This window comes from Ruditapes philippinarum, unplaced genomic scaffold (assembly GCF_026571515.1).
Source record: "Ruditapes philippinarum isolate M1 unplaced genomic scaffold, ASM2657151v2 ctg6713_1_1_1_1, whole genome shotgun sequence".
Classification (NCBI taxonomy): domain Eukaryota; kingdom Metazoa; phylum Mollusca; class Bivalvia; order Venerida; family Veneridae; genus Ruditapes; species Ruditapes philippinarum.
This window is the reverse complement of record NW_026853774.1, coordinates 52,526-77,779: the sequence shown is the minus strand read 5'-3', so window position 1 is coordinate 77,779 and position 25,254 is coordinate 52,526. Positions and strand designations below refer to the sequence as shown.

The 25,254-nt window shown below is 32.6% G+C and overlaps 1 protein-coding gene and 1 long non-coding RNA gene across 2 annotated transcripts in view; one reads left to right on the top strand and one right to left on the bottom strand.

Moving 5' to 3' along the window:
* Positions 1-14,665, bottom strand: part of LOC132737807 (coiled-coil domain-containing protein 158-like) — a 40,448-nt gene extending 25,783 nt beyond the window's left edge. Inside the window, exons 1-14 of the mRNA XM_060725153.1 lie at positions 14,287-14,665; positions 13,334-13,392; positions 12,758-12,843; positions 12,082-12,300; positions 11,552-11,621; positions 10,916-11,025; positions 10,515-10,605; positions 6,766-7,002; positions 6,349-6,425; positions 5,623-5,652; positions 4,424-4,534; positions 2,892-3,006; positions 1,875-1,994; positions 274-471 (exon numbers count right to left, since the gene is read on the bottom strand). Of these exons, the coding sequence (XP_060581136.1) occupies positions 274-471; positions 1,875-1,994; positions 2,892-3,006; positions 4,424-4,534; positions 5,623-5,652; positions 6,349-6,425; positions 6,766-7,002; positions 10,515-10,605; positions 10,916-11,025; positions 11,552-11,621; positions 12,082-12,300; positions 12,758-12,843; positions 13,334-13,392; positions 14,287-14,473 (1,710 nt within the window). The 5' untranslated portion in view covers positions 14,474-14,665. The remainder of the gene's footprint in view (positions 1-273; positions 472-1,874; positions 1,995-2,891; positions 3,007-4,423; positions 4,535-5,622; positions 5,653-6,348; positions 6,426-6,765; positions 7,003-10,514; positions 10,606-10,915; positions 11,026-11,551; positions 11,622-12,081; positions 12,301-12,757; positions 12,844-13,333; positions 13,393-14,286) is intronic.
* Positions 14,666-15,900: 1,235 nt separating this feature from the next.
* On the top strand, positions 15,901-19,751 carry LOC132737806 (uncharacterized). Its single transcript, XR_009626783.1, has 5 exons — positions 15,901-16,036; positions 17,143-17,381; positions 17,945-18,156; positions 18,886-19,045; positions 19,536-19,751. It is a non-coding gene; the product is annotated as an uncharacterized LOC132737806 (long non-coding RNA).
* The last annotated feature ends 5,503 nt before the right edge of the window (positions 19,752-25,254 follow it).

Below are 25,254 nucleotides of genomic sequence, written 5' to 3'. Positions count from 1 at the left end.
GCGGGACTTGAACCCATGCAGTGAGGGGCAAAGGATGCATATATTGACATATTAAACTTGTACCGTGAAGCATAAAGCTTAACATATCTTGCTAACAATGTTATTCAATTGTTAACTGTTTATTTGAGGTAATAGTACAACTTAATTATTTGTACACAATATACTTAAAAGTATGTAATTATTATCACACTATTTTAAACAAAAACTAAATCACATTACATTTACAACTATAGGACATTATCTTTAAACATTTTAACAGTAATACATGTTTACCTTTTCACTAACAGTGGCATTACACTCTTGTTTAACTGATGCTAGCATGTTCTCCAGTCTATCAACATCTCTTGTCTTCTCACCAAGTCGAGTCTCTAGTTCAGATTGTTTTGATCGTAACTGACTTTCACGCTCCCAGAATTTCCCAGAAGTCTCCTTTTCAGTCTCAAGCTCACGATTAAGTTTATTAATGGTTAACTGTAAATAAATATAACAATCAACAATATTACAAGGTTATAAAAAAAATTCTCAAATAATACATTAAAAAGTCTTTATTTCCCTGATGGCAATGAAACTGCATCAAATTACTATGCTACTGATCAGAAGCAACATTACAAATAACAAGAAGTAACAGTGACTAGTATCAAATTCTGGTACATATTGTATTTTCATTAAAATATCATCATATATTCAAAAGCATTCAATTAAATCGACATATCAGCCTCAAACTATGTATGGGCAGAAACTCTACAATCCAAAAAGTGAAATTGAAAAACAAGATTAATAGACAACTTGGTTTACATGGGTATCTCTTTTTTATGAGATATAAGCTTTTATGAGCCTAGCCATGGCAAAACCAACCTAATGGGCTTGCAACCAGCATGGATCCAGACCAGCCTGCGCATCTGCGCAGTCTGATCAGGATCCATGCCGTTCGCTATCAGTTTCTCTTTTTGTTATAGAGTTTGTAAATGAACAGCATGGATCCTGATCAGACTGTGTGGATGCGCAGGCTGGTCTGGATCCATGCTGGTCGCAAACGCACTATGTTGGTTTTGTCGTGACGCGGCTCATAAGGCTCCCACGTTTATAATTTTTTGTAAACGTTTACATGATTGTTAAGAACCGAAACGATACCGTTTAAACGGTTGTACTTCTATGAACTATACTAGATCTACTACACCATGTATTCCAGTCACCAATTGCTGACTTACTTTCTATTTTTAATACATGTACAAATAAATAATGTTCAAGGCTCATCACGATTGAGTCGGCACATATTTTCCGCATTGAATCCCCATTTCGCTCATTTGATAGATCAAAAGAAAATCAACTTTACAAAAATGTATTATGCCACGAGGGATTATTGAACAGTAATGCTGTGTGAAGAGTTGTAAACACCCATTTTCCATTTTTCACTTTGGAAAAAATTAATTAGAATTGATAGAATTCATGATTACAGGCAATGATTAAAATATTTTGTAAGACAATATGGTCATTTCCATTAAACGGTAAAAAATATCGTAAACGTTTATGAATGAAAATCGAAACGAATCCGTTTAAACGTGTAACCGTGGGGGCCTTAGCGGCTCATATATATTTAATTGCCAGATTATAATAATATTATAAGCTTTTTCTTTTAAAAATATTAAAACTTTTCAGAAATATATGTTGTGCAAATGAACCTAATATTACATGAAGCTTTGACAAACAATAAAGAGAAATATTTTTTTTATAATCTATTTAATAATTCAACAAGAGACTTAAAAAGCTTTTATCATAATCATTCTTCAACATACAATGTAAGCAATTATCAAGTGATCACTCCTATAACTGTCTGTTATACAGTAGTTGTTTTATGTCAGTGATATAGTAATTACCTGTAATTCAGCAATTTTAGAGTCCATGTTAGAGTGGTTTCTTATTGCCTCATCTCTCTCAGTCCTCAGTTTGTTCATCTCCTTCTCTGTACCATGTAAAGCCTGCTCTAGTGATCCTCTCTATACATTATATATACACATATAAAACATTAATATCAAGTTGACCATAAAAATGTTGTTAACAAATTGTTACTGAAATTACTGAAGATGAATTCCTATCAAACAACACTTTGCTTAAATTATTGTATCCAGTAAAGCTATAAATCTCATATGATTTTAATTTATTGTATTTACTTTATTTCAGAATTCAAAATATTTTAATAATATATTCATTCATAATAGAAAGTTATCTTAATAATATCTAGATATTAATAAATGTGTTTTTTGTCTAATTATGGCATGATGTGGCAATCTTAATTTGATGTTACTCAGCTGTTATGCGGTTTTCTCGACAGGAAAAGTTCTAAGCATAAGCATTACAGTTTAAATCATTTTCTGTAATGAAAGACCCTATAATGTGGCCCAATGATATTTCCACATAACAGTTTCATCGCTATATTATAACTATTACATAAACAACTTTCCAGACAACTCTCGAACGTATCAACATAAATAATTGTCAAAATCAGATATCAACATAGTACGACAATAAGTAAGATAATTATTATAGTATTCATTATCTATAATAAAGGTGTATGTAAATATTGTCCCTTGTAACTTTAACATAGTGGCTTGGTTCAGTTTTTTATCTTTGTGTATGTATGAATTCCAATAAAACTTTGGACCTTTTAAGCCAAATATACATGAAGTATTAAAACAGAACTTTCTCATTACAATAATATTAGAAACATTGCATCTGGTATTTGACACTGCTTTAGTCCTAGTAACCATTGCTAACTTTGTTTTATCTAATCATACCAATGTTAGGACTAGGACAATCTTTAAATGCTGTATCATTTCATCAATTATAGAACTGCAGAAATCTTACAAAAAAGTAAAATATAATTAAAAAATTACCTTAGAGTTATATTTGTCTCTTTCTTCACTTAGTTCTTCTCTCAAATGTTTAATTTTGTTCTCTAAATCTTGGATATTTTCCTCTTTTAGCTTCAGCTGTTGGTCATGTTGACCTCTGCAAAATTATCAAATGTATTCATCAAGTATTCTTTATTAATCTAACAAACATAATAAAAATTCAGACAGCTAGGTGACAAACATTTTGATGCAGTAACTCAAAATGTCAAACACTAGTATTTTAAATAAAACAAAAACTCTTTACAATTTCTTTACAATTAGCTTCAGTATCAATACATGCATGACTGATTATGATCAACTTAGTACCTTAAGTGGCCTGCATACAGACCCTAACCTCAGAAATAATCATGTACATTATGCATATATACAAATGATTAATCTGATTCTTTATTCAAACCATTAACATCCAAAAACATCTAAGAACTGTAATGGTTTTGTTGATATCAATAAATATTTTCGGATATAAATATATATAAAGAGAAATAATAATTCTGAATATAACTGTTGAAGTTTTCATTGCTAATTCATGATAAAGGAAAACAACTATCATTTCATTTTTTAAACTAGAACGGTTTTTGTCACAAAACATAGGTCTCCCAAAACTATGTATGGTCACTCATGTGAAAATCATTGAAATCCCATTAGAAGCTTGACCTGTGAAATCCGAACAAGATTTTTCTTTTTATAGCTCTGACGGTCATCTTGTGCAGCAAAGAACATGCCAATATTGTGCACAACTGGTACTGATCACTCCTGTAAAATTTAGTTGAAATCCCACCAGTACTTTGACCTGTCAGGGCCGGACAAGAATTTTCTATTTTTAGCTCTGGAAGCCATTTTGTAAAGCGAAGCAGAACATTTTGGTGATATGCACAACTAGGGATGGTACTGATTCCTCCTGTAAAGTTTGGTTGAAATCCCACCAGTAGTTTGACCTGTGAAGGCCGGACAAGATTTTTCTATTTTTAGTTCTGGCGGCCATTTTGTGCAACAAAGCAGAACGTGCCAGTAAAGTGCACAACTAGGGATAGTACTGATCACTCCTGTAAAGTTTGGTTGAAATCCCGCCAGCAGTTTGACCTGTGAAGGGCGGACAAGCTTCATGCGGACAGACAACCAGACGGACCGACAGACGGCTTAGGCAAAAACAATATGTCTCCCAAAAAATTTGGGAAACATAATTAAACATCATTCTGAAGTTACAGTATTTTTTCCTTATTGTAAAACAGAATTTTGTGAATTATATATAAATTCATGTTGGAACTGCTGTTATTGGGGTCTGTACTCTCAGAGCCTGACAGGGTGAATGAACCCTTAAATATCAAGCCTACAATACATGCTGTAATTGGTTGGGTATACATGTATTTGATTGGAGACAAGTATATTGTTACTGGTCTTAAGTTTGCGGTAATGTACACTGAGGAAAGTTTACAGTAACACCCCGATAGTAGTAAGAAATGCGAGTAAGGATAAATGTAATAGAGAGTTGTGATTTAGGATAAAGGTATACATACTGTATAACAGAGAGTTGTGATTCTAGAGTAGCTGACTGTTTTCTAGCATTACTGGCTCTCTCATTTGCTAGCTGCATCTGTCTCTCATGATCTACTGTCATCTGTGTTATTCTGTAATACATATTATGTAGAGAATTATACAAGATTCTAAATGAGTATGAGTGTGTGTGGGGGATAATGTGGGGAAATGGGTTCTGGGGGTGAATGGTCAAAGGCACTGTAAAGGAATAATGCTGAATTTTTAGCTTAACTGGTAAAGCAAGACCTTTGGTGCCCCCATTTGTTATTCCTGGTAAGAGATAAAGCCCGAGTAGTTTATTAGAGCTGGATATATTGAATTTATACCTCAAACTGAAAAAGCTAGAAAATCGTTTTACAAAACAAAATGATAAAGATGAAAATATTTTAACACAGCAAAATTAATAATATCTCATATAAAATCAAAGGAATAATTTATGCAATACAGAAGGAATACAAGCATGATAGCTTAATTGTCTATATATTATGTTACATTTTTATCACACCAAAATATCTACTTTGAAAAAGTTTATATTACTTTGCATTCACATTTCTTTAGTCATTTTTTTTTCTCAGTTAATATCATTTCTTTAACAATGTTAATACCAAAACATAAAGGGTAACAAAGCAAAATAAAAATTTAAAAGGTCTCCAATGAGGTTGTCATGATAGGACTAGAAATATTTTATCACAATTTGTGAAACATTGTTGGAAGGTCTGTCCCAATAACTTGTTTGCAAAATTTCAGGTCATTCCCTCATCAAACCTCTAGAATAACCATTCTAATTAAGCAAATGACCTTAAACGAAAAGCTTTTAAATGCTTTCAACTAAAAATGGGTTAAGAAAGGCATACAAAAATAATTTTTAGTTCTGTACATAGTCCTTTACAATCTTTTGTATATTTTCCCATTTTAAGTGACCCAGTTGTTCTAAGCAAAAATTTCAAATTTTATCTTTTTAAGCTTTTAAACCTCAATGGAGTTCCTTCCTTTCAATATTCTTAAATATAACTCAAGCTGTTAAACAAACACTGTTAGCTTAAGTTTTAAAGTCAATAGTAGTAACACATAAATCTAAACTAGTTTTCTAGTTTTGAGTCAAGAACAAAATTTCCCCCTGAAATCAACGTAGAAGCAACATTAGAAACATATATCACACTTATGATAACAAAATATTTACCGCTTGCACAAAGTCACCGTTTCATCTTCACTGTAAAATACTTGCAGTTTATAACAAAGATAAACAACTCTTGTTGCTTTCAATAAAGCTATATGACCACCATTTATTCCTCTTTAAATCTAAGTTATCAATTACTATCTAAATTTTCAGCTGAGATTTTGTTTTACTGAATAAACAGTCACATCAACATAATAAATGTTTTCTGGCAGTTTTCAACCTTTACTGGTACAGTTTGTTTGTTTGATTGATTTGGTTTATGTCACACCGACATGGTATAGGTCATATGGCGACATTCCAGCTTTACTGGTGGAGGAAGACCTCAGGTGCCCTTCCGTGCATTATTTTGGGCCTGAACGGGCACCTGAGTAGAACCAGCGATGTTCCGTACGCTAGCTTTATAGCTCCCTAAAATGACTTTACTGGTTTAGAGTTTTAAATCTGACCAACACTGTGTAGGTCATATGAATTCTTTCAATCTTTACTGGTGCAGGAAGACCTCAGATGCCCCTATGTACATTATTTCAGACTCAAACAGGCATCCGAGTGGGTGGTTTCCTCAAGTAATAGAATGTAAAGTCCCTGGCAGGATTTAAAACAAAAGGGAGAGCCAAGTGACTTGATTGAGCCTTGTATTCTATATTTTTTATGCTACATTGTTGTTGCAGAATTTCATTCTATGATATATTTTATTCAAGCATTTGCTACATACTAAAAGAGACCACTTACTTTTGTTGGTATTCATGTGATATATTCTGGTGATCACTTGTTTGACTTGACTTCATCTCAGATACATCACGCTCCAGCTACAGGAAAATTGTATACATTATTTCTTCTTATCAATGCAAACATGTTGTAATTAATGAATTTTAACAACAACTGATTAGGTGTTCAAATGAAGCTTTTCTAAACAGAAAAAGTAAATCTGAACTTTTTTTAGAAGAATCAAAAAGTCAAATGATAAACATAGCATTTTGTCTCATTTAACTGCAGATTATCAAGATCAAAGAATCCTTTATACTGAAATACTTTTTCCTATGCATCCTTGGTCTATATTTTTAATTTTAGGTGAAAAACCAGCATATGGACAGATTGTTGATATATCATATTTAATTAGTAACAAATACAAAACAAAATTTAACACACCTCATTGAGTTTACACTTCTTGATTTCAATATCTTTGAGTAATTCTTGTATACATCTCTCTAAAGTATGTACGAGCATGGACGGTGTTTGACTGGATGCTGGATCAGACTCGAAGTATGGCTTGCCTCTACGTCTCTCCGCATCTACGAGGATTATACGGACCTGGTTCAACGTTGTCTCCGATACAAAATTCTCTCTAGATATACCATCAGCCTTCTTGCTAGTCTCAGCTAGTGTCTATAATATGTTACATTACATTAAATAGAAGACATTAAATGAGGGTAATCCAATATGAATTTATTGTACAAGTTGAATAAAGTTTTATTACCCTTCCAGATTTTTTCCGCCTTTTTGATTGGATACTGATCACCAGAAATAAATTGATATAACCGAGCCAGACGGGTAATATACACACTAAATTTCCCCGTTTGGTACCCAACGTTGTAAACAACATGCGCTGAGGTGATGCGCGTACGGTTAGATTTTACGCGGTGTAAATTCCGATTTAAAAGCACTTTTTAACTGTCAAATGATAAATATTTACCAAAGTAGAGTAATGATACATATTACAATCAGTATCAAAAACAAATATGACCTTGTGAAAGCTTGATATTAATTACAAAAAAGTGCGTTCAATAGACTACTCCTTTTCTCTTGTTTACTTTCGTAAGGTACGGGAAAAATACGTCATGTATTTATGTGACGTCATGTTGTGACGAAGAGGTATCCTGAAGGGAATCTTATTTCGACGTTTCATTTGAAACAACAATGATTTTTTAAACAAGAGCCACCGCCGGGCGGGGGCAACGCTCGACTTTTTACTTTTTCTAAACGCAAACATAGAAAGGTTTGAACATATATTAACGTTTCCTTTTTATAAATTTAGTTTGTCTGTCTTGTCACATTAGTTTTCTTTATATATTTTGTATATATATGAATAGAAACATTAAGCATATTTCTAAAAATAGCAACAGTACGCAATTTCTTAAAATAGCAACATGACGCAATTTCTCAATATAGAAAAAATGACGCAATTTCTAAAAATACAAAAAATGACATAATTTCTAAAAATAAAAAAGTGATGCAATCTCTAAAAATAGCAACAATGATGCAATTTCTAAAAATAGAAAAATTGACGCAATTTCTAAAAATAGAAAAAATGAAGCAATTTCTAAAAAAAGAAAAAAATGACGCAATTTCTAGATATACTAAAATAGAAATTATGACGCAATATCTAAAAATAGAAATTATGACGCAATTTCTAAAAGTAGAAAAAATGACGCAATTTCTAAAAATAGCACCAATGACGCAATTTCTAAAAATAGAAATTATGACGCAATTTCTAAAAATAGAAATTATGACGCAATTTCTAAAAAATGACGCAATTTCTAAAAATAGCACCAATGACGCAATTTCTAAAAATAGAAAAAATGACGCAATTTCTAAAAATAGAAATTATGACGCAATTTCTAAAAATAGAAAAAATGACGCAATTTCTAAAAATAGCACCAATGACGCAATTTCTAAAAATAGAAATTATGACGCAATTTCTAAAAATAGAAAAAATGACGCAATTTCTAAAATTAGAAACAATGACGCATTTTCTAAAAATAGCAACAATGACGCAAATTCTAAAAATAGCACCAATGATGCAATTTCTAAAAACAGAAATTATGACGCAATTTCTAAAAATAGCAAAAATGATGCAATCTCTAAAAATACTAAAAATAGAAATTATGACGCAATTTCTAAAAATAGCACCAATGACGCAATATCTAAAAATAGCACCAATGATGCAATTTCTAAAAATAGAAAAAATGATGCAATCTCTAAAAATACTAAAAATAGAAATTATGACGCAATTTCTAAAAATAGAAAAAATGACGCAATATCTAAAAATAGCACCAATGACGCAATTTCTAAAAATAGAAATTATGACGCAATTTCTAAAAATAGAAATTATGACACAATTTCTAAAAATAGAAAAAATGATGCAATCTCTAAAAATACTAAAAATAGAAATTATGACGCAATATCTAAAAATAGAAAAAAATGATGCAATTTCTAAAAATAGAAATTATGATGCAATTTCTAAAAATAGAAAAAATGATGCAATCTCTAAAAATAGAAACAATGACGCATTTCTATAAAAAAAACCCAAAAAAACAATGACCCAATTTCTCTAAATAGAAACAATGACGCAATTCTATAAATAGAAACAATGACGCAATTCTATAAATAGAAACAATGACACAATTTTAGTTATTGTTGTTGTTGTTGTAAATATATATATATAGACACACACACACCAATAAATATTTAAATATGGTCATTTACTGCACAAATCTGAGAAAATTCAGTAATTTAACCTTCAAGGTCAAGGTCATTTAAGAGCCCAAGCAAAGTTGGGTTTGATAAACAACAAGGTCTGGTCCTTAAGAATGTTCTCTAATAATATGAAGTTGATCCCTTCAATAATAGCAAAGTTACAGTCAGTGACCGCCAAAACAATGAAAATTTCAATAATTTGACCTTCAAAGACAATGTCATTAATGTGTGAAGGTCAAGGTCTTCCGGTATATCTTTAACAGTAATCTTTGAAGATTATTATGTTCAAGTTTCAGGACAATTCATTCAAAAATAACAAACTTACAGCCAATAAAAGCCAAAAAAATGAAAATTTCAATAATTTGACCTTCAAAGTCAAGGTCATTTATGAGTGAAGGTCAAGGTCTGGCTGGTTATTTTTAAGGGATATCCTTAAAGATTATTATGTTCAAGTTTGAAGACAATCCATTCAAAAATAACAAAGTTACAGCCAATAACAGCATGAACAAGCAAAAATTGGACTTTTAACCTTGAAGGTCAAGGTCATTTATGGATGAAGGTCAAGGTTAGTGTGGTCTACTGAAAGGTCTTGTCCCAAGGGTTGTTGTGGCCAAGTATGAAGACAATACACAAAGAAATAAAAAAGTTATGATCCAGGTACAAGTTTTCGGACGGCAACGGCAACGGCAACGGCAACGCCGACCTGACTGTAGCAATACCTCTATTTTTTTTTCAAAAAAAAAAGTCGAGCTAAAAATTGTCTAAACTCGGCAGGGGAAGGGTAATAAAATTATTATTTTGGTTTTGGAGTGATATATGTGGATATATTACCTGCCAAGATAAAATATCACCCGAGCCGTTAGGCTCGGGTGATATAAAATCTTAACAGGTAATATATCCACATATATCACTCCAAAACCAAAATAACATATAATATTGTGAAAGCCTCTGGCGAGCATAATATTATTTTATTCAACAAGTTTTATACATGTAGTATTGATCTTACACAAATATGATATTATATTTATCACATATCCAAAATTGTGTTTAAAGTGAAAAAGAATCATTTTTCAATAAAGCATTTACAGTTTAACTCTAACATTTAGGGCGTCTTTACACTATGTTTGTATAACACAAATGACTTCACGTCAAAATAATTACACAGCTGTGCAATATCATTTTAACAAATTTGATAAGCATTGCAACGCTTTGCACTCAAATCAGACAAAGAATAGCACAAACATTTTCAATGTATTTCTGAGTATATTTTATGGTTATATTTTATATAATTATATTTCTGTTTTAAGTTATTTGAGATATTTGTGAGAAATTAAAATTTTATGTTTTTAGGCTTATAAACTTCAGTGGAGTTCCTTTAAAATCATTAAGATGACAGGAATTTAACCTAATAATGTAATTACCTGTTCCTGTACCTTCAGTTTGTGTTGTAAATCTCTGATTGTAGAATTCTGCTCTGAAACTTTACTTTCTAAACTAACTGACTCTTTTTGTCTGAAAATAAATAATCTTAAAATCAACAAATCAAATCATTTAAAAAAGTTGTAATAGTTTCAAACAATATTGCTTACATTTAAACTAAATGGCATCATACAGTGTTATAACAGAAAATTACCTGATGAAATCAAGCATTATCTTGCTTTCCGTATAAACAAATAAATAGATCAGAAAAGAATTCAGTAACTTCAGTGTGCAATTAATGGAACTATGGTGCTATTAAAATCTTATTTGAATTAAGTTTCAATTTCTGTCATCCATTTTTACAGAGAACCTATATTTACAATTATATTTAAACATGTCTTACCTTAGTTCTAACAGGGAATCTCTGTTAGCCATTGTATCATGAAGTTTGGCTTTTAATTCCTCGACTGTTAGTCTGAACTGACGTTTCTCTGATTCACTCTGCTCATTAGCCTGTCAGATATGACAACATACATGTAGTAACAGAGGTACAAACATGTGTCCGTCACAAAGACAACACACTATTTTTCTCACAGAATGTTAATAAAAACAAGGGCAATGCCAAGATATAACCCAGAAAAAATTCCATTCTGTAGCTATAGGCATTTTAAAGTAATTAATTATGATCCAAAAGAAATGTTTCAAGTTTCCTGTTAGAATTAATCTTGAAATTCTTAAAATGAAATGTGAAGATGCCTTTAAAACTTTTACAAAATGATGCAAACACCAGAACAAGGATAGTCTCATGCAAACTATTCTTCAAACAGTTGAGCTACAAAAAAAAGAATTTGTTTAATTAAGACTTGATTAAACATCTGTGTTGTCTAGCTTAGTCATTAAACTGATCAAATTCTAAAAAACATAATTGCATACATTGACAGGCAGCAATGGCCTAGTGGTTAATTGGAGGCAATACTACTGGATAGACAGGACAATATTGTAATTAAAGTGATTAAGCTATTTGTAAACTAATTCTTACCTCAACCAGTCTTCGACGTAGATCAGTCACTTGTTCTTGTGAATCTTTTAAAGCTTTTTCCAAATGAGACCTGAAATTATTCAATTTTCTTCCATTAATGTTTCAACATCTATTACCTCATTATTCTGAAATTATTCTTTGTACAATTAAGTGTTTCATTTTAACATTGAGCCTATTATAAACCAAACTTCAAGTGAAGGTGCCTGTAAATAAATCTAAATTGAAATTATAAATTTTAGACATCTAAATACAAATCACAATACTAATCCTAGAAATAGAGCTCTTAAGATAACAAGCAAATAAATCAAGCTTTCTTAATCTGCTTTTAAGTGATCTGCAAAACATTGTCATTTATTTTAGGAGCAATTAGTTTACAATACAACAATGACTACCTGGTAAACTGTAGTCATGGCTAAGTTCAGATCTGTTTTTTAATCAGCTAACCGTAAATTCAAACATATAAACAAGACTGTTATTAATTATTGAACAGGGGCCATGATAATATATGATAATATAAGAAGTCAACATACGGAGGTGTGGTCTCCATATGACCTATGGCTCCTGTCACACTAGCTGGTCTCCGGGAGCTAAACAATTCTGTTGATGGCAATGTGGAGAAACCAGTTTTGGAAGGACTACTGGGCATATGAAGGACAGTTCCAGCACGAGATGTACTAGTGGAAAATCCATCACTGATCAATTGAGTATTTAATTTTTCTGTCTCTTTACGCTGCCTTTCAAGCTGTAACCTGTAATAAAATATCATACACAGAATTCTGTCTTTAGTCTTATGTAGTTCTATCTATTTGTAACTAAGCTTAAAAAACATTTCTCTCTAAAATTACTAACCTCATCGGAAAAATATGTGTTTTTTATAATGAAATGAACATTCAAAATGACCTAGATAGGTTTTTTTCCTCCAGTTATCATTGTCAAGGAAATATTTTGTTGGTTTTTCTCTTGGTTCTTTCTTTGTTGTTTCTCTTTCCTTCAGTGATTTAATAATAATTACAAACATCTGAGCACCCGAGTAGAACAACCCACATTCCGTTCCGTAAGCTAGCAGGATTGCTTGCTCACATGAAAATTAAATCCAAAGAAGCTAGCGCAGATCCTTTGAAGTGAATGATCTAACCACTTGGTCATGGATACCCCTGTTGAGTAAATTACCTACATGTATTAAAGTTATGTCAAAGTGTTATTTACCTGAGGTCAGAGATAGTTTTCTGCTCGGCAGAGTAATCTACTAATGCTGACAGTGATGATGGTGATGTTGATGTAAATTTTGGAAGCTGTAAATTAATTGTTGATAATGTTAAACTACTCAAATAAAATGTATGCATCTATACATTAAAACAAGAAATGAATACATAGTCACACATAACAAAACTCCTTATTATGCACAACATCAATCATTTGAATCAGTACACAGTTTCAAAGTCTTATAAAAAAATAAAAACAATGATAACAGATCAGTCACCAGTATATTCAGGCCAGCTTGCACATCCATATGTGACCCTAGTACACACATCTAACTGCTGGAGTGCAACACTATTGAATACATTGAAATTTGTTCTAAATTAAAATAAGAATTTAATGGTCAATTGAATGAGTTCATCAAGATAATGGTAAAGCATAATCTTATGCATGTTTGCAACTAAAACAAAATTTAAAATAAACTATTTTGTTGATTACTATTTTAAATACCTTAAATGTTCACTGCACAAATTACTTCAATGGTCAAATTTAGTTACTAATAATAAAGTGTAAATGAAATCATACCTCTGATGTGTTATTGTTTGATAAATTCAGATCCGCAAGAGTACTGAAATTCAGTGATCCTGAAAATATAATAATTAAACAAGCAAATGAAATTACTTTTTTTATATTACAATGAAGCAATTATGAAGTCAGAAGATAACTGAACTCTATTCTTAGTTGTCATATATGGTAAAATGTCCTGGATCTCTATCCCAGAAATCAGCTGACTACCACAGAGGCATCCTACAGAAGAGGATTTTTTGTCTCGTTAAAAATAGAAATCTGAAATGACCATCTTTTGAAGCATAAACTATTATAATAGACATACTCCTGAACTTGGAAAATGTCATCCCAGGGTACATACAAACTTTTACAGTAACAACTTGATAAATATATTGATAAGCATAACATATTTACATGATACAAAGTACATTGTATATATGTAATTAATAGTTTTAAGTTAGAATGTCCTTGTTTTTTATGCTTATGAGTTGTTTTATTTGTACTTTTGCATCGGCGAAGTCTATCTTGAAAATCGAGGCAAAAATGCAGGACGAGTAGCAAAGCATGCAGGACGAGTAGAAATTTGAAGCCAGTACTTCAAATACTGGTTTAAGATTATTCAAAATGAGTGTTATTCAACTGAGATAAGTTTGTGGGGTAGGTCTAGGTCCCCAGCAGGGGTATGACTATAAGGAAGATAGATAGAAGATAGGGAATGAATTGGACACATCATTATCATACAGTATCTGTTTTGGCAATTTTTAGATAAGAAAGTAAGATGAAAATTCATCTGTTTTATTTAATCTGTGTCATACATTCTCATGACAAACTTCTTAAAAATTTCCACTTGTAGCAGCATAAAAACAAGTTTGTTATTCTTATAAGATCTATGTAAACAAAAAAAACTCAATTTTTCAAAACTGAAACAAGTCCAATCATGTTTTGTCAACAATTTTGCAAATGTCTTTTACCTGATCCAGCAGCCTCAGACCTCAGCTTATGTCCTTCAGCCTCTAACTGTCTTATCTGCTCAAGTAACTGAGCAGCTGTAGGTGGTTTGCGAGAATTATTTAATCTCCCTGCTTTACTTGGACTTGAAGCCCCGCTAATCACTTCTGGTGGCGAAGTCGCGATTGAAAATCCAGCTGATGTCGCCATTTCAATGACTTCATTAACACAGTTTTGATAATAATTATTTAAATCATATTAAATAATAATTTTGCAATCACTGTCATTTACGATCTCAGTAAGAGAGTCAATGAATTCAATTAATTGGGTTGTTTTCTAATTTTAAAGTTTGTTTGTATTTGTATCGTCCGCACAGGAAGAACTGTGTGCGCATGCGTCTGATACTTTTTGCCGTTCCTTTCCGTGTAAAAATGAAGAAATAGGTTCCGCGGTACTATTTTAGGTCAAGCCACTATTTTGATTTTTCAATAGACTTACATCATGAAAACTGGTCTCAAAATGAGTTTTTCATGCTAAAGATGTGACCTTTTTAAGAGAATGACATACCTGGCACAAAAAAATGAAAAGAGCTTGTTATATTTGAGTTGAAGCGTTAATGTTTTGCTTCAAAGAGGACTACCCATATTCTTTAAAATTTTCTGCCTATCACAAGGCTAATTATTCTAGAGACTAAAAGATATATTCAATTTTCATAAGAAAACAATACAGTATTACTCTCTTAACATAATCAATCATTCTTAACAAACAATTTCAGTCAGTTTTCTCTCTAGTTACACCACTTTCACTTAAACACCAATGCCGACAAAGCTGCCAGTCTGACAACATAAGCGAAGGCACTTTGAGAAGACATGCTTATATCATCTGTTTCTTCTAATTTTAAGTCCCTGACCACCGACCATATTCCTTATGATTAGATTAGTGCAAATGAAGCCCAACCATGTATATTTTAAACAGCATTAGACTTAAAACCCCGCCTCGAAGAGTTCTCTGTCAACGGAAAGCCTCCCTTGTTTTCTACATTGCCTACTTATCACACAATCGTCAGATGTTGAATTAAAACCTGGACCTAAGTCAGCTGATAATTCCCACTATTCTTGGTGGAAGCTGTACCCAGCAAACATGCATATATGGGACCCATATGGGCTATATCTAGGCAAGCCCATATGGGTATGCCCATATTGGACCTATATGGGACCAATATGGGCAAGTCCATTTGGGTACGCCCATATTGGACCCATATGGGTCCCATATTACAGCACTTTAAGGAAAAACGATTTTTCGTTTATTTATTTCTTTAAAACTCGTTTACTTTGAGCTATAGTGTGCCCACCTTGGCATTAATTGCTATTATCTTATATAAAAATCGTAGCATTAACATATATACAAGCCATGAGGGACCCATATGGGTCCCATTTGGGCAACCCGATAAATATTAGCATGCCTGAGCAGGTGCGAGAAATTAATTTGTTTTGTTTTTATATTGGTTTTAATCTTTATAATCTAAATATAAAAATGTGTTTTTTAGACTATTAATTCAGAAATTATTTATAAAAATCAACATTTGATGAAAAATTTATTTCGAGCATGCGCAGACGTGATTTCCGCTGCCGCTTAAAATCAAATTGTGTATTGAAACGTAAAATTGTAAAATTGTACACGAAAACAATATTTCTTTTCAATTCGGAACATTTAACAACGATTTCGTATAACGACCTTTCATATTATATCCTTACACATTTATTGTGTGTGTAGGTAAGTGTAAACGTCATTTATTTTTTGTTTTTGCCTTTGCCATGTAATTTCGCGATAGTCGTTTGTCAGTTTAATTTGCGACATTTTCTAGAATTTACGCCCACTATAGGGCACTTTAGCTGACCTATGGATGTGTATAGTTGTTATTGTTGACTTACTTAACTGTTACGAAGTTGACACTAACATTTTAATAATATTGTTTCTATCTAGACAAAATTTTAAGAGATCTTTTTTTAAAGGGACACCATCATTTGAAATCCAGTGACCCCTCCTAGCCTTAGAAGTCCCTTCCATTTTGTACCAATATTTCATTCATAAGCATTTTAAAATATTAAATGCAAATACTTATTATTACAAATTCAAGTATTTTTTCCAAGTACCAACCAAGCCCTATGTTGCACAGGCACGAGTATCGGACCTGGGAAGAAAAAATATGACCCGAAAGATAATTAAACCTGTGTTCATCTTTAAAAGGTCAAAAACCGAAAAAAATTGTAAATTATACCCCCCTTTAAAAACATACTTTAAGTTAAGAGAAGGCCAGAAACTCCAGATTCGAGCCTGCAAGCAAGGGATTCACTTCCCGGGCCGTTGTGAAAACAATTGTCCAGACAATTAAAAAAATATTTTATCACTTTCACGTTTGTATTAAACTTCCAAATGGGACCAAGTCTTTAGCCCTTCCCGTTCATGAAATATCTATCCAGTGATTTTCCAACTTATATAACAGACTCCGAAAAAAGGCCTCTTCCCAATTGATATTTTCTTTAAAATCATGCAGTTTTCCCAAAAATCTGAACTTAAACCAGCTTTTTTACTTCCCAATTCAGCATTTTTAGTGTTAATTTTTCCCAAAATGGAGAGTCTAAGGCCTCTTCCCAATTAGGAGAGAAAAATCACTGCTATCGGGGGAAACAAACTCATTCGTGCTAAAATCCTTGGTAGACAAAACTGCGGCACAACAATTCGGTACGTAAACATAGACTAGTACATGTTTGCCAGCCGATTACGGGTCATAATCATATTGTCACTTGGCGCAATAACTCACTTAATGTATATGTATTTTATAATTACTTATCAATGTATTTTCATTTTATTGTAAATAGGCCATCAAAAAGGCTGTATGAATCGGATAGTGGCACTGATGAGAATGAGACAGACACAGAGAGTAGGCCACCACAAGTTATTGACCAAGCAACAACGCCCAAAGAGTCACAAAGCCTACTTTCATCTCCGCCTCGCTTATCTGCACAGGCATTGCGAGAGGCCAGCAGTGATGTGCAAAGTGCTTCTCCAATACAAGGTGCTTCTGATACACCCTTCCGTGGGCAGATTATTGGGCCCAGTAAGTATAAACTTCGGAGCTATAAATATATTTATTATTACAGTACATACTTATTAAATGTTATATTCTCAAAACAAGTCAATAAATGTTATAACAAGCTGGATTGAGTGACACAGACAAAAATGGAAAGTTTCACCTTGTGACGCCCCTAGTTCAAAAAATATTCAAAAGAAATTGATGATTACTTGTGTTAGTCTTTATCATGATGTGAATTTGTGCGCATATTCTTGCCTGACCCCACTACTGTTATCCAAAGTTACGGTCCCGAGAAGAGTCAAGAATGTTTATTTTCACCAAATGACATGCCTAGGCTCAAAAATATGTTAAGTTTAATTCATGATTTCTTATCATTTTCACATTTTGTGACCTTGCACACTCAACAATCCTTTTGAGATTTTAGCGTTAATTACTATTAAAGCCAAGGAAAAATTTAAAATACTGGATTTTTTTCATTTGAGCGGGGTCATGACAAAACCAACATAATGGGTTTGCGACCAGCTTGGATCCAGACCACACATAGCTCTAAAAGTATATGGCCTAGAATTATGAATCCTTTTTTTCAGCTGCTGTTACACAGATTCTCCGAGTCTTGGAGACAATGCGAGAGAAGAATCGTGAAATTAAGAGGATGGTGCAGCGAATGCTGTTATAAAGGTCAGCAGCAGATGACCAACCGCTGCAACTTCCGAAAGATATCTCATTCCCTATTCGTTATCCTGTGCAGATGGAAGCATTCGATAAGCTTCTGGGAGATCAGACAATGCTCTCATCTGTGGTAAGCATAGTGTTAGTCATGTATGTTGCTCCATTAGTAACTGAAAAAGTATACCCCATATCCACTGGCCTAAAAGTGAAATAACATAATGGTCTGTGGTGAGCACTTGATGATAATGTATAATCATTCTGCTATATTTATGTTGGAAAATATTGCACAGTGGACAAACACTTTGCTGCATTAATTTCAGAATTAAAAACTGGCATGTTTTAATTTTTTGATTCATATTGACACAGTTACATTTATTGTATGTTATTTATATATGCTATAATAGCCATGAGCACAAGACATGGGCAGTTGGCCTCGTTTTTAACATTAATTATTAATTAGGACAAGACAGTCAATTCATTAATCAAAATGCTGGCAGCTTTCAAAATACCAGGAAAATGACTAGTACCCACAAAATCCAGGAATTGAGCTGTTATTATATTATCAAAAATTATTCTGTTGATATTGAATAAACTCTTGTATAAAAAAAAAAACAATGATAATGTGCCCCATAACACTCGGTGGAGGGGACAAACATAAAGGCACAAGTCACTAAGGTGTTGTCCTAGGCTGTAAATATATGAGGAAAGATCTTTTAATTTGTCAATCCAAACTGTTTTCTTGGCAGATTATGTTTTTGAGGTCCAGTTGACAATTATTTGTCATTTGGTGACTTGCAGCCCATCACTTAATAGTGTTAAAATTAACATTAAAAAAAGTTTATGTTCTGCTTTATTTAAGGTGCGGTTCCTCTCAATGTTTGGTATGGCAGATGTACGGGAAACTGTTGACCGCTTGATGAAAGGAACCATGTCAAATGAACTGGCAAGAATGTACAATATGAAGTGGCTGAAGGGGAAGAAAAAGTTTGTGGGCCTCTAGATACTGAATGTATTATATGGTAAGTGATATTTTACAAATTTGCAAAGTGGTGTCTTCAAAATAGATATATTATCCAAGATCTTGTTATTGTGTCTTCGGGTATTGCTTTAATGAAGGAAAATGCTTGACTAGCTTTTATGGAAATTAATAAGAGAGAATATTTTACATGCTGTGTGGTTTTGATCCCATGCATTGTGTTGTGATGCATAATATAAACAGAAATCACCTTCCTGTAAAGCAAGTTATTTGCTTACCTTAACATTCTTTACTGATACACCGATAAGATGATCTCAGCTTACAACTGACTGCAGCGATATCACAGAAATATTGTTAAAAGCTATGTAAAACCAGGAAACAAACATCTATATTTGGTAAAACATACCAGAATTAGTTTATATTCCAATTTATACTGCTCAAAATGCTACAAGTGGCTTATGACCTTTGAATGGTTTCAATACCTTCATTTCACTTCATTTCATTCTTTAAGGATAAGAATGCTTGTTTTGTAGAATGTGTCCAAAGGAACTTGCCGACAAAGGCTGCAACGAGGAAGGATGTTGAAATAGAGGTTTCAAAGTGGCTGGCTGGGGGGCGGGACCGCGATGGGGGAAGGAAAGCAAGAAATAAAGTGTCAGAGACCTTACCTGAAGAAAATGAAGGAAGTGACTAGACATTTTTTTAATTTAAAAATGCAAATTTATAGAGGATATTTGTTTGTTTGTGTGTAAGATGAAATTTTATATCATCAAGAGAGCTTTAAAAACAGTAATCTCATGAGTGGCTATGCGCTCGTGAGAACACTGTTTTTTAAAGTTCCTTCAATGATATAAAATTACATCTTACACAACAAACAATAAAGTGTCTTTTTATTTTATGCTAATGAAATTTCCTCAATATTAACGTTAATATTAAATCTGTTTTCCCCACTGTTAACATCAATTTTAGTTGAATTTAAGTCCAATTTCTCATAAACACAGGAAGTCTTGGGCTGAAAAATAAGTTTGACAATCAACGTTGAATAGCCATGATATTATTTATTGAATTCAAAAAATTTGAATGATGATAAAATCTTTAAAAAGTAGTCTCGTGATAGAAAAGTTTGAAATTTTAATAATTTCACTGTGAAATTATCAAATATATTTTTCACGGACACATCATTAATACACTCAAAAGCATAAAATAAATGACTTATTTTACATTTTCAAACCTTTACTTCATCTGCATATAAGTTATTTTTAAAATGTAATAAGGGTCAGAACTACAGTAAGCGGCTCGTTTGTTTATCTTGTTATACTTTTTGTTGCTAATTTTAATGTTTGAGGTCATCAGCATAGCATGTCTTTCTTGTAAATGCAAAATTCTTGTCTAGTCAAATTTTGCCTTCTAGTCAGTATATTCTGCTGCTATGTTATGTTTGTTGTTGACATTATATGCTGTTTTTCTGTTGTCTATATGCTGTTGTTTTTTTTTTTCCATTAAACATTGTTACTGCACGGAGGAAGGTAGTCTTGTACTGGTGTAACTCTCCAGAAACGATGGTTAGGAAACTACCCGCCTATATGATGTTAAAGGCGTAAAATGAAACAAACAAACAAAAAACATTGTTACTATTTAAATCAAGACATTAAATGCTTGGGGAATGTTTTTGATACTGATCAATACAATTATAACATCTTGTCAAAACTTGACACTAACAGGGAACACATGTATTGATATGGTATTAACCTTTAAAATAAAGTTGAAATACTTTACAATGATGATTCTTGTAATCTTTATTGTTGTTATTGTTGAAACTTTGATAATATCGGAGAAATTACTGAAACCAACTATTTTTACTGACAATTTTTTTAATGAATTTCTTCACAACAAAATTTGATCTTTGTGTAATATCACATTTTAATTATTATTGATTTTTACAAACTTGTACAAACTATTTTTTACTTTTCATCAGCTGCATATTTTGTTTACATGTCTATAAACAGTATTTCAATGTGCCAAGATTTTGTGTATTATATTTGTTACTTTTCATTAGCTGCATATTTTGTTTACACGTCTATTAACAGAATTACAACCGTGCCAACCTTTTGTGTATCATATTTGTTACTTTAGCTGCATATTTTGTTAACACGTCTATATAAACAGTATTACAACCGTGCCAACCTTTTGTATTACTTTTTGTTACTTTACATTAGCTGCATATTTTGTTGACAATTACAACAGTGCCAACCTTTTGTGTATTATATTTGTTACTTTTCATTAGCTGCATATTTTGTCCACACGTCTATAAACAGTATTACAACCGTGCCAAGGTTTTGTTAATTATATTAATTTTTTTCAGCAGCTGCATAATATTTTGTTTACACATCTATGAACAGTATTACAACCGTGCCAAGGTTTTGTTAATTATATTAATTTTTTTCATCAGCTGCATAATATTTTGTTCACACATCTATGAACAGTATTACAACCGTGCCAAGGTTTTGTTTTATTATATTTGTTACTTTTCACGAGCTGCATAACATTTTTTTCTTCAGCACTACCATACCAAAGTGTAATACATGGTTGTAATGAACAACTTTTTATATTAATTGATGTAGATCTATATCATTTGAAAATGAAAGTAATTGGTAGATAGAAATTTGTAATGAATTACAGTAAATGTATAATACTTTTTCTATGAATTATGTAGAAAGTTAAAAAGACATTTGGGGTCATACTGTTGATTCACTGAAATTTAAACATTATACACATATATTTCTTGGAGTTCCAAAGACCTTCTGTAAAGTTTTACCAGTGTCTAGCATAAGTTTCATTTTTCCTTATAGTGATCTGTAAGGTATCTAATGTATCTAATGTTATAAAACTGCATTTTTAATTATTTTGTTCGTACATTATAAACAGTTTTCCATTACATGTTGCTTATTTAGTGTACCAAAGTAATATTTACTACATAGGACTTTTTGAATAATAATTAATATTTCTGTATTTTTTAATTAAAAACTATGTAGTCAAAATGAAATCCTGTGGATTTACAAATATGTACAGTTTACTCGGATTTTTATATTGTACACTTTTCTAAGTTTATTTACATAAGTAAAGGTTTCTTTGTTGACATCAGGCGTCCACAGAATGTATTGAGAATCTGTATATATATATGATATACACTTACCATAAGTGAGATTACTAAATAAAGTTACATTGTTAAAGCATATACATTGTGTATTGTTTTCTTGCATGATCATAAAGGCTTTGTGCCATAATCTGTCTGTTCCAGGAAACAGAATGAGTTAAAACATCACTTGAATATTTAACGCAAGTACAAAATCATGCTCTGTAGCAAGCGGTTGCTATCTAAACGTTCAGCAAAACTTATAATTGAAGTAATTGAAAATAGATCTACCCCGGAATTCAAAATCTACCCAAAATGGAAGTATCTGGGCTAGCCCATTTGAAAACCCATATTTAGTACAAGGGCTGCCCATGTGGGCCCATATTGTGTACATGGGCTGCCCAGATGGGGCCCATGTTGAATCCCATATTGAGTATAAGGGCTGCCCAGATGGGACCCATTTGGAACCCGGTTGCACTTCCTATTAGCGGGCCCATAAATTGGGCAGCCCCAAATGGGCCCATAAGGGGCCCATAGGGCCCCATGGGTTCCCCATTATTGAATGGGGGTAAGAAAAAGTCCATAAATGGGGATCCCTCTTGGACTTCATGTAATATATAGTTCCATTGCAAAACTGCCAAGGTATAGGAAAACTCCACATATGACTGCCCATCAGATTCCAGATTTGTTTGGCACTGCAAACCAAACTGTGGAAGTATAAATTATTCTACTTCTCTGTCTGAGTCCCTAAATTCATTGTATGAATATACTAGATTCTCTCCTCTCAATTCCATTATGAGTGAAGATAGTGATGTCTTCTCTCCCCCATAGATCACACATTAGTTCAAGCAGTCCAGGCACACAACCAATTGCTATTTCCACCCGAAATCCCAAAAATAAGTGTCATCCTCCAAAGGACAGCAAAAAACTTAGAGTGTGAGAAAGGTTTTGCTTCTTATATAAAATTGCCGCTTTATTTAAAATAAGACACCAGATTTACAACAGGTAATATCCGAAGACAACCCTGACGTTATTTGCTGTATAGAAACATGGCTAAAACCTGGAATATCAACAGCTGAATTTTTTTCTGACTTCTTAAACTTCCAGGTATATAGGGATGATAGACTAGAGGGCAAAGGTGGGGAAACCCTCATTGTCATATCGAACTCCATCCAGAGCCAGGAACAACCCGATCTGAAATCAAAATATAACTCAGTTTTGGCCAAAATATCCCTTATAGGTTTTAAAGACATCTATATCTCTTCCTTCTATAGCCTAACGAGATGGATGAGATACCCCTCAATGAACTTTGGTCATCCATAAAAAAGATCCCAAAAAATAGTATTGTCTGGGTGCTTGGGGACTTCAATATGACAAGCATCAACTGGTCAATAGAATCCCTGATAGAAGGTTGTAAGTTCCCAAAAATATACACTTCTCTCCTTGAAAACCTCATTAACTTAAACCTACAGCAAATGGTCAACATCCCTACGAGAGGTAACTACGTCCTTGACCTTTTCCATACAAACATGCCTTCCCATGTACATAGTACAAAAACCCTACCTCCCTTAAGCTCCTCAGACATAGTCTTCCATGAAATCAAAATTAACAGAGGGCGTCCACTTCAATCAAATAGGGAAATCCATTGTTATAATAAGGCAAACTGGAATTGTGTAAAAAAAAAATGATGTAAGTAAATATGTCAAGGTCTACAGTGAAATACACCACACTGATCCCAACAAAGCCTGGATTTCCTTCAAGGACGAACTTAACCACCATTGTTCTATTCCCTTTTGTTTCATTCTCTACATCAGCAAGCTACCTTCTTAGATCACAAGTCAGATTATTTGCAGATGCAGGTATCAAGTCATTCATATCATCAAAATTAAAACTTCAATTAAATACATATAGTCTATGGCATAGTCAAAAAATCGGTCTCTAATGCTAAATATATCTGAGACAAGATCCGTCTTTAATACACATATATCTCGCAACTTCCAATGCATACAGATCGATCCCTTTACTTTATCAAAAATAATGTAAATACCGAAAGAAAAAAATAAATAAATAAAATAGCAAGAAAATTAAAGAGCTAGCATACTAGTCCCTGGCCTGGCCATGTATATTGAATATGCATCATCCATCTGGTCTACCTATACTTAACTCATTATGTTGACAAAGTAGAGATGATCAAGAGGCGTAAGGCGTGCAATACCACGGGTAAAATAGGATTTCTCCATTCCTCAAGCCTCACAGTCATGCATAAAAAAACTGAACTGGCGTTCCGACCGAGTCTGCAATTTTCATGTATTTTTTTGTGTTTAATGCTTCCCAGGGAGAACAATTTATCCAGATTTTGATTATGTTTTACAAGATACATGTATAACATAACCTAGTTACAAATGATTTCTCATCATATGTTCACATGAGTGAATCAGACATATGAACCTCTTATCGCTACGTGAAATACAAGTTTACTTCGACTACCGCAAGTATTCCTTTCTCCACAGCATTGTACTTTGGAATAAACTATCTGGCAACAGTGTCACCCTGCTCGTCATAGCTCAACTTAAGCGGGCATTTATAGGGTTGCAGTGCACGTATTAGTCTGTACTATTTTATCTTTTTTTCCTAACTTTTAACATTTTAAGCATAATAAGAATAATTTTCCATTGTCACCTCATGCTTACAATGTCTGGACTTCATAATTCATTAACCTTTTACTACACTAACAATCCGCCGTGCACCTATTTCTTGCCTAGAACACTCGTAAGAGGGATTGGCAATATTCAAATATTGTTAGTTGCTTTAATAAAGATTTCATTCATATCATATATTAGTAATTAAAAAAATAATAAATAAGCGTATCAGATAAGCGTATGATATTGTCCCTGCTATGATAACACGTAATGCAGCTGATCAATAGTATAACTACATTTGTTTTTATATTCATGTATTATATATACATACAAGAAATGATAAAAGTCAAGGATTATTTCTTTCTCTACCGACTTCCGGTCAATTACCCAATAACTGTTTTACACGTTTCAAATGAGACACGGGGTAAACAGTTGTATGATATACACTTCTAAATGTTCATGTTTGCACTATATATTCTA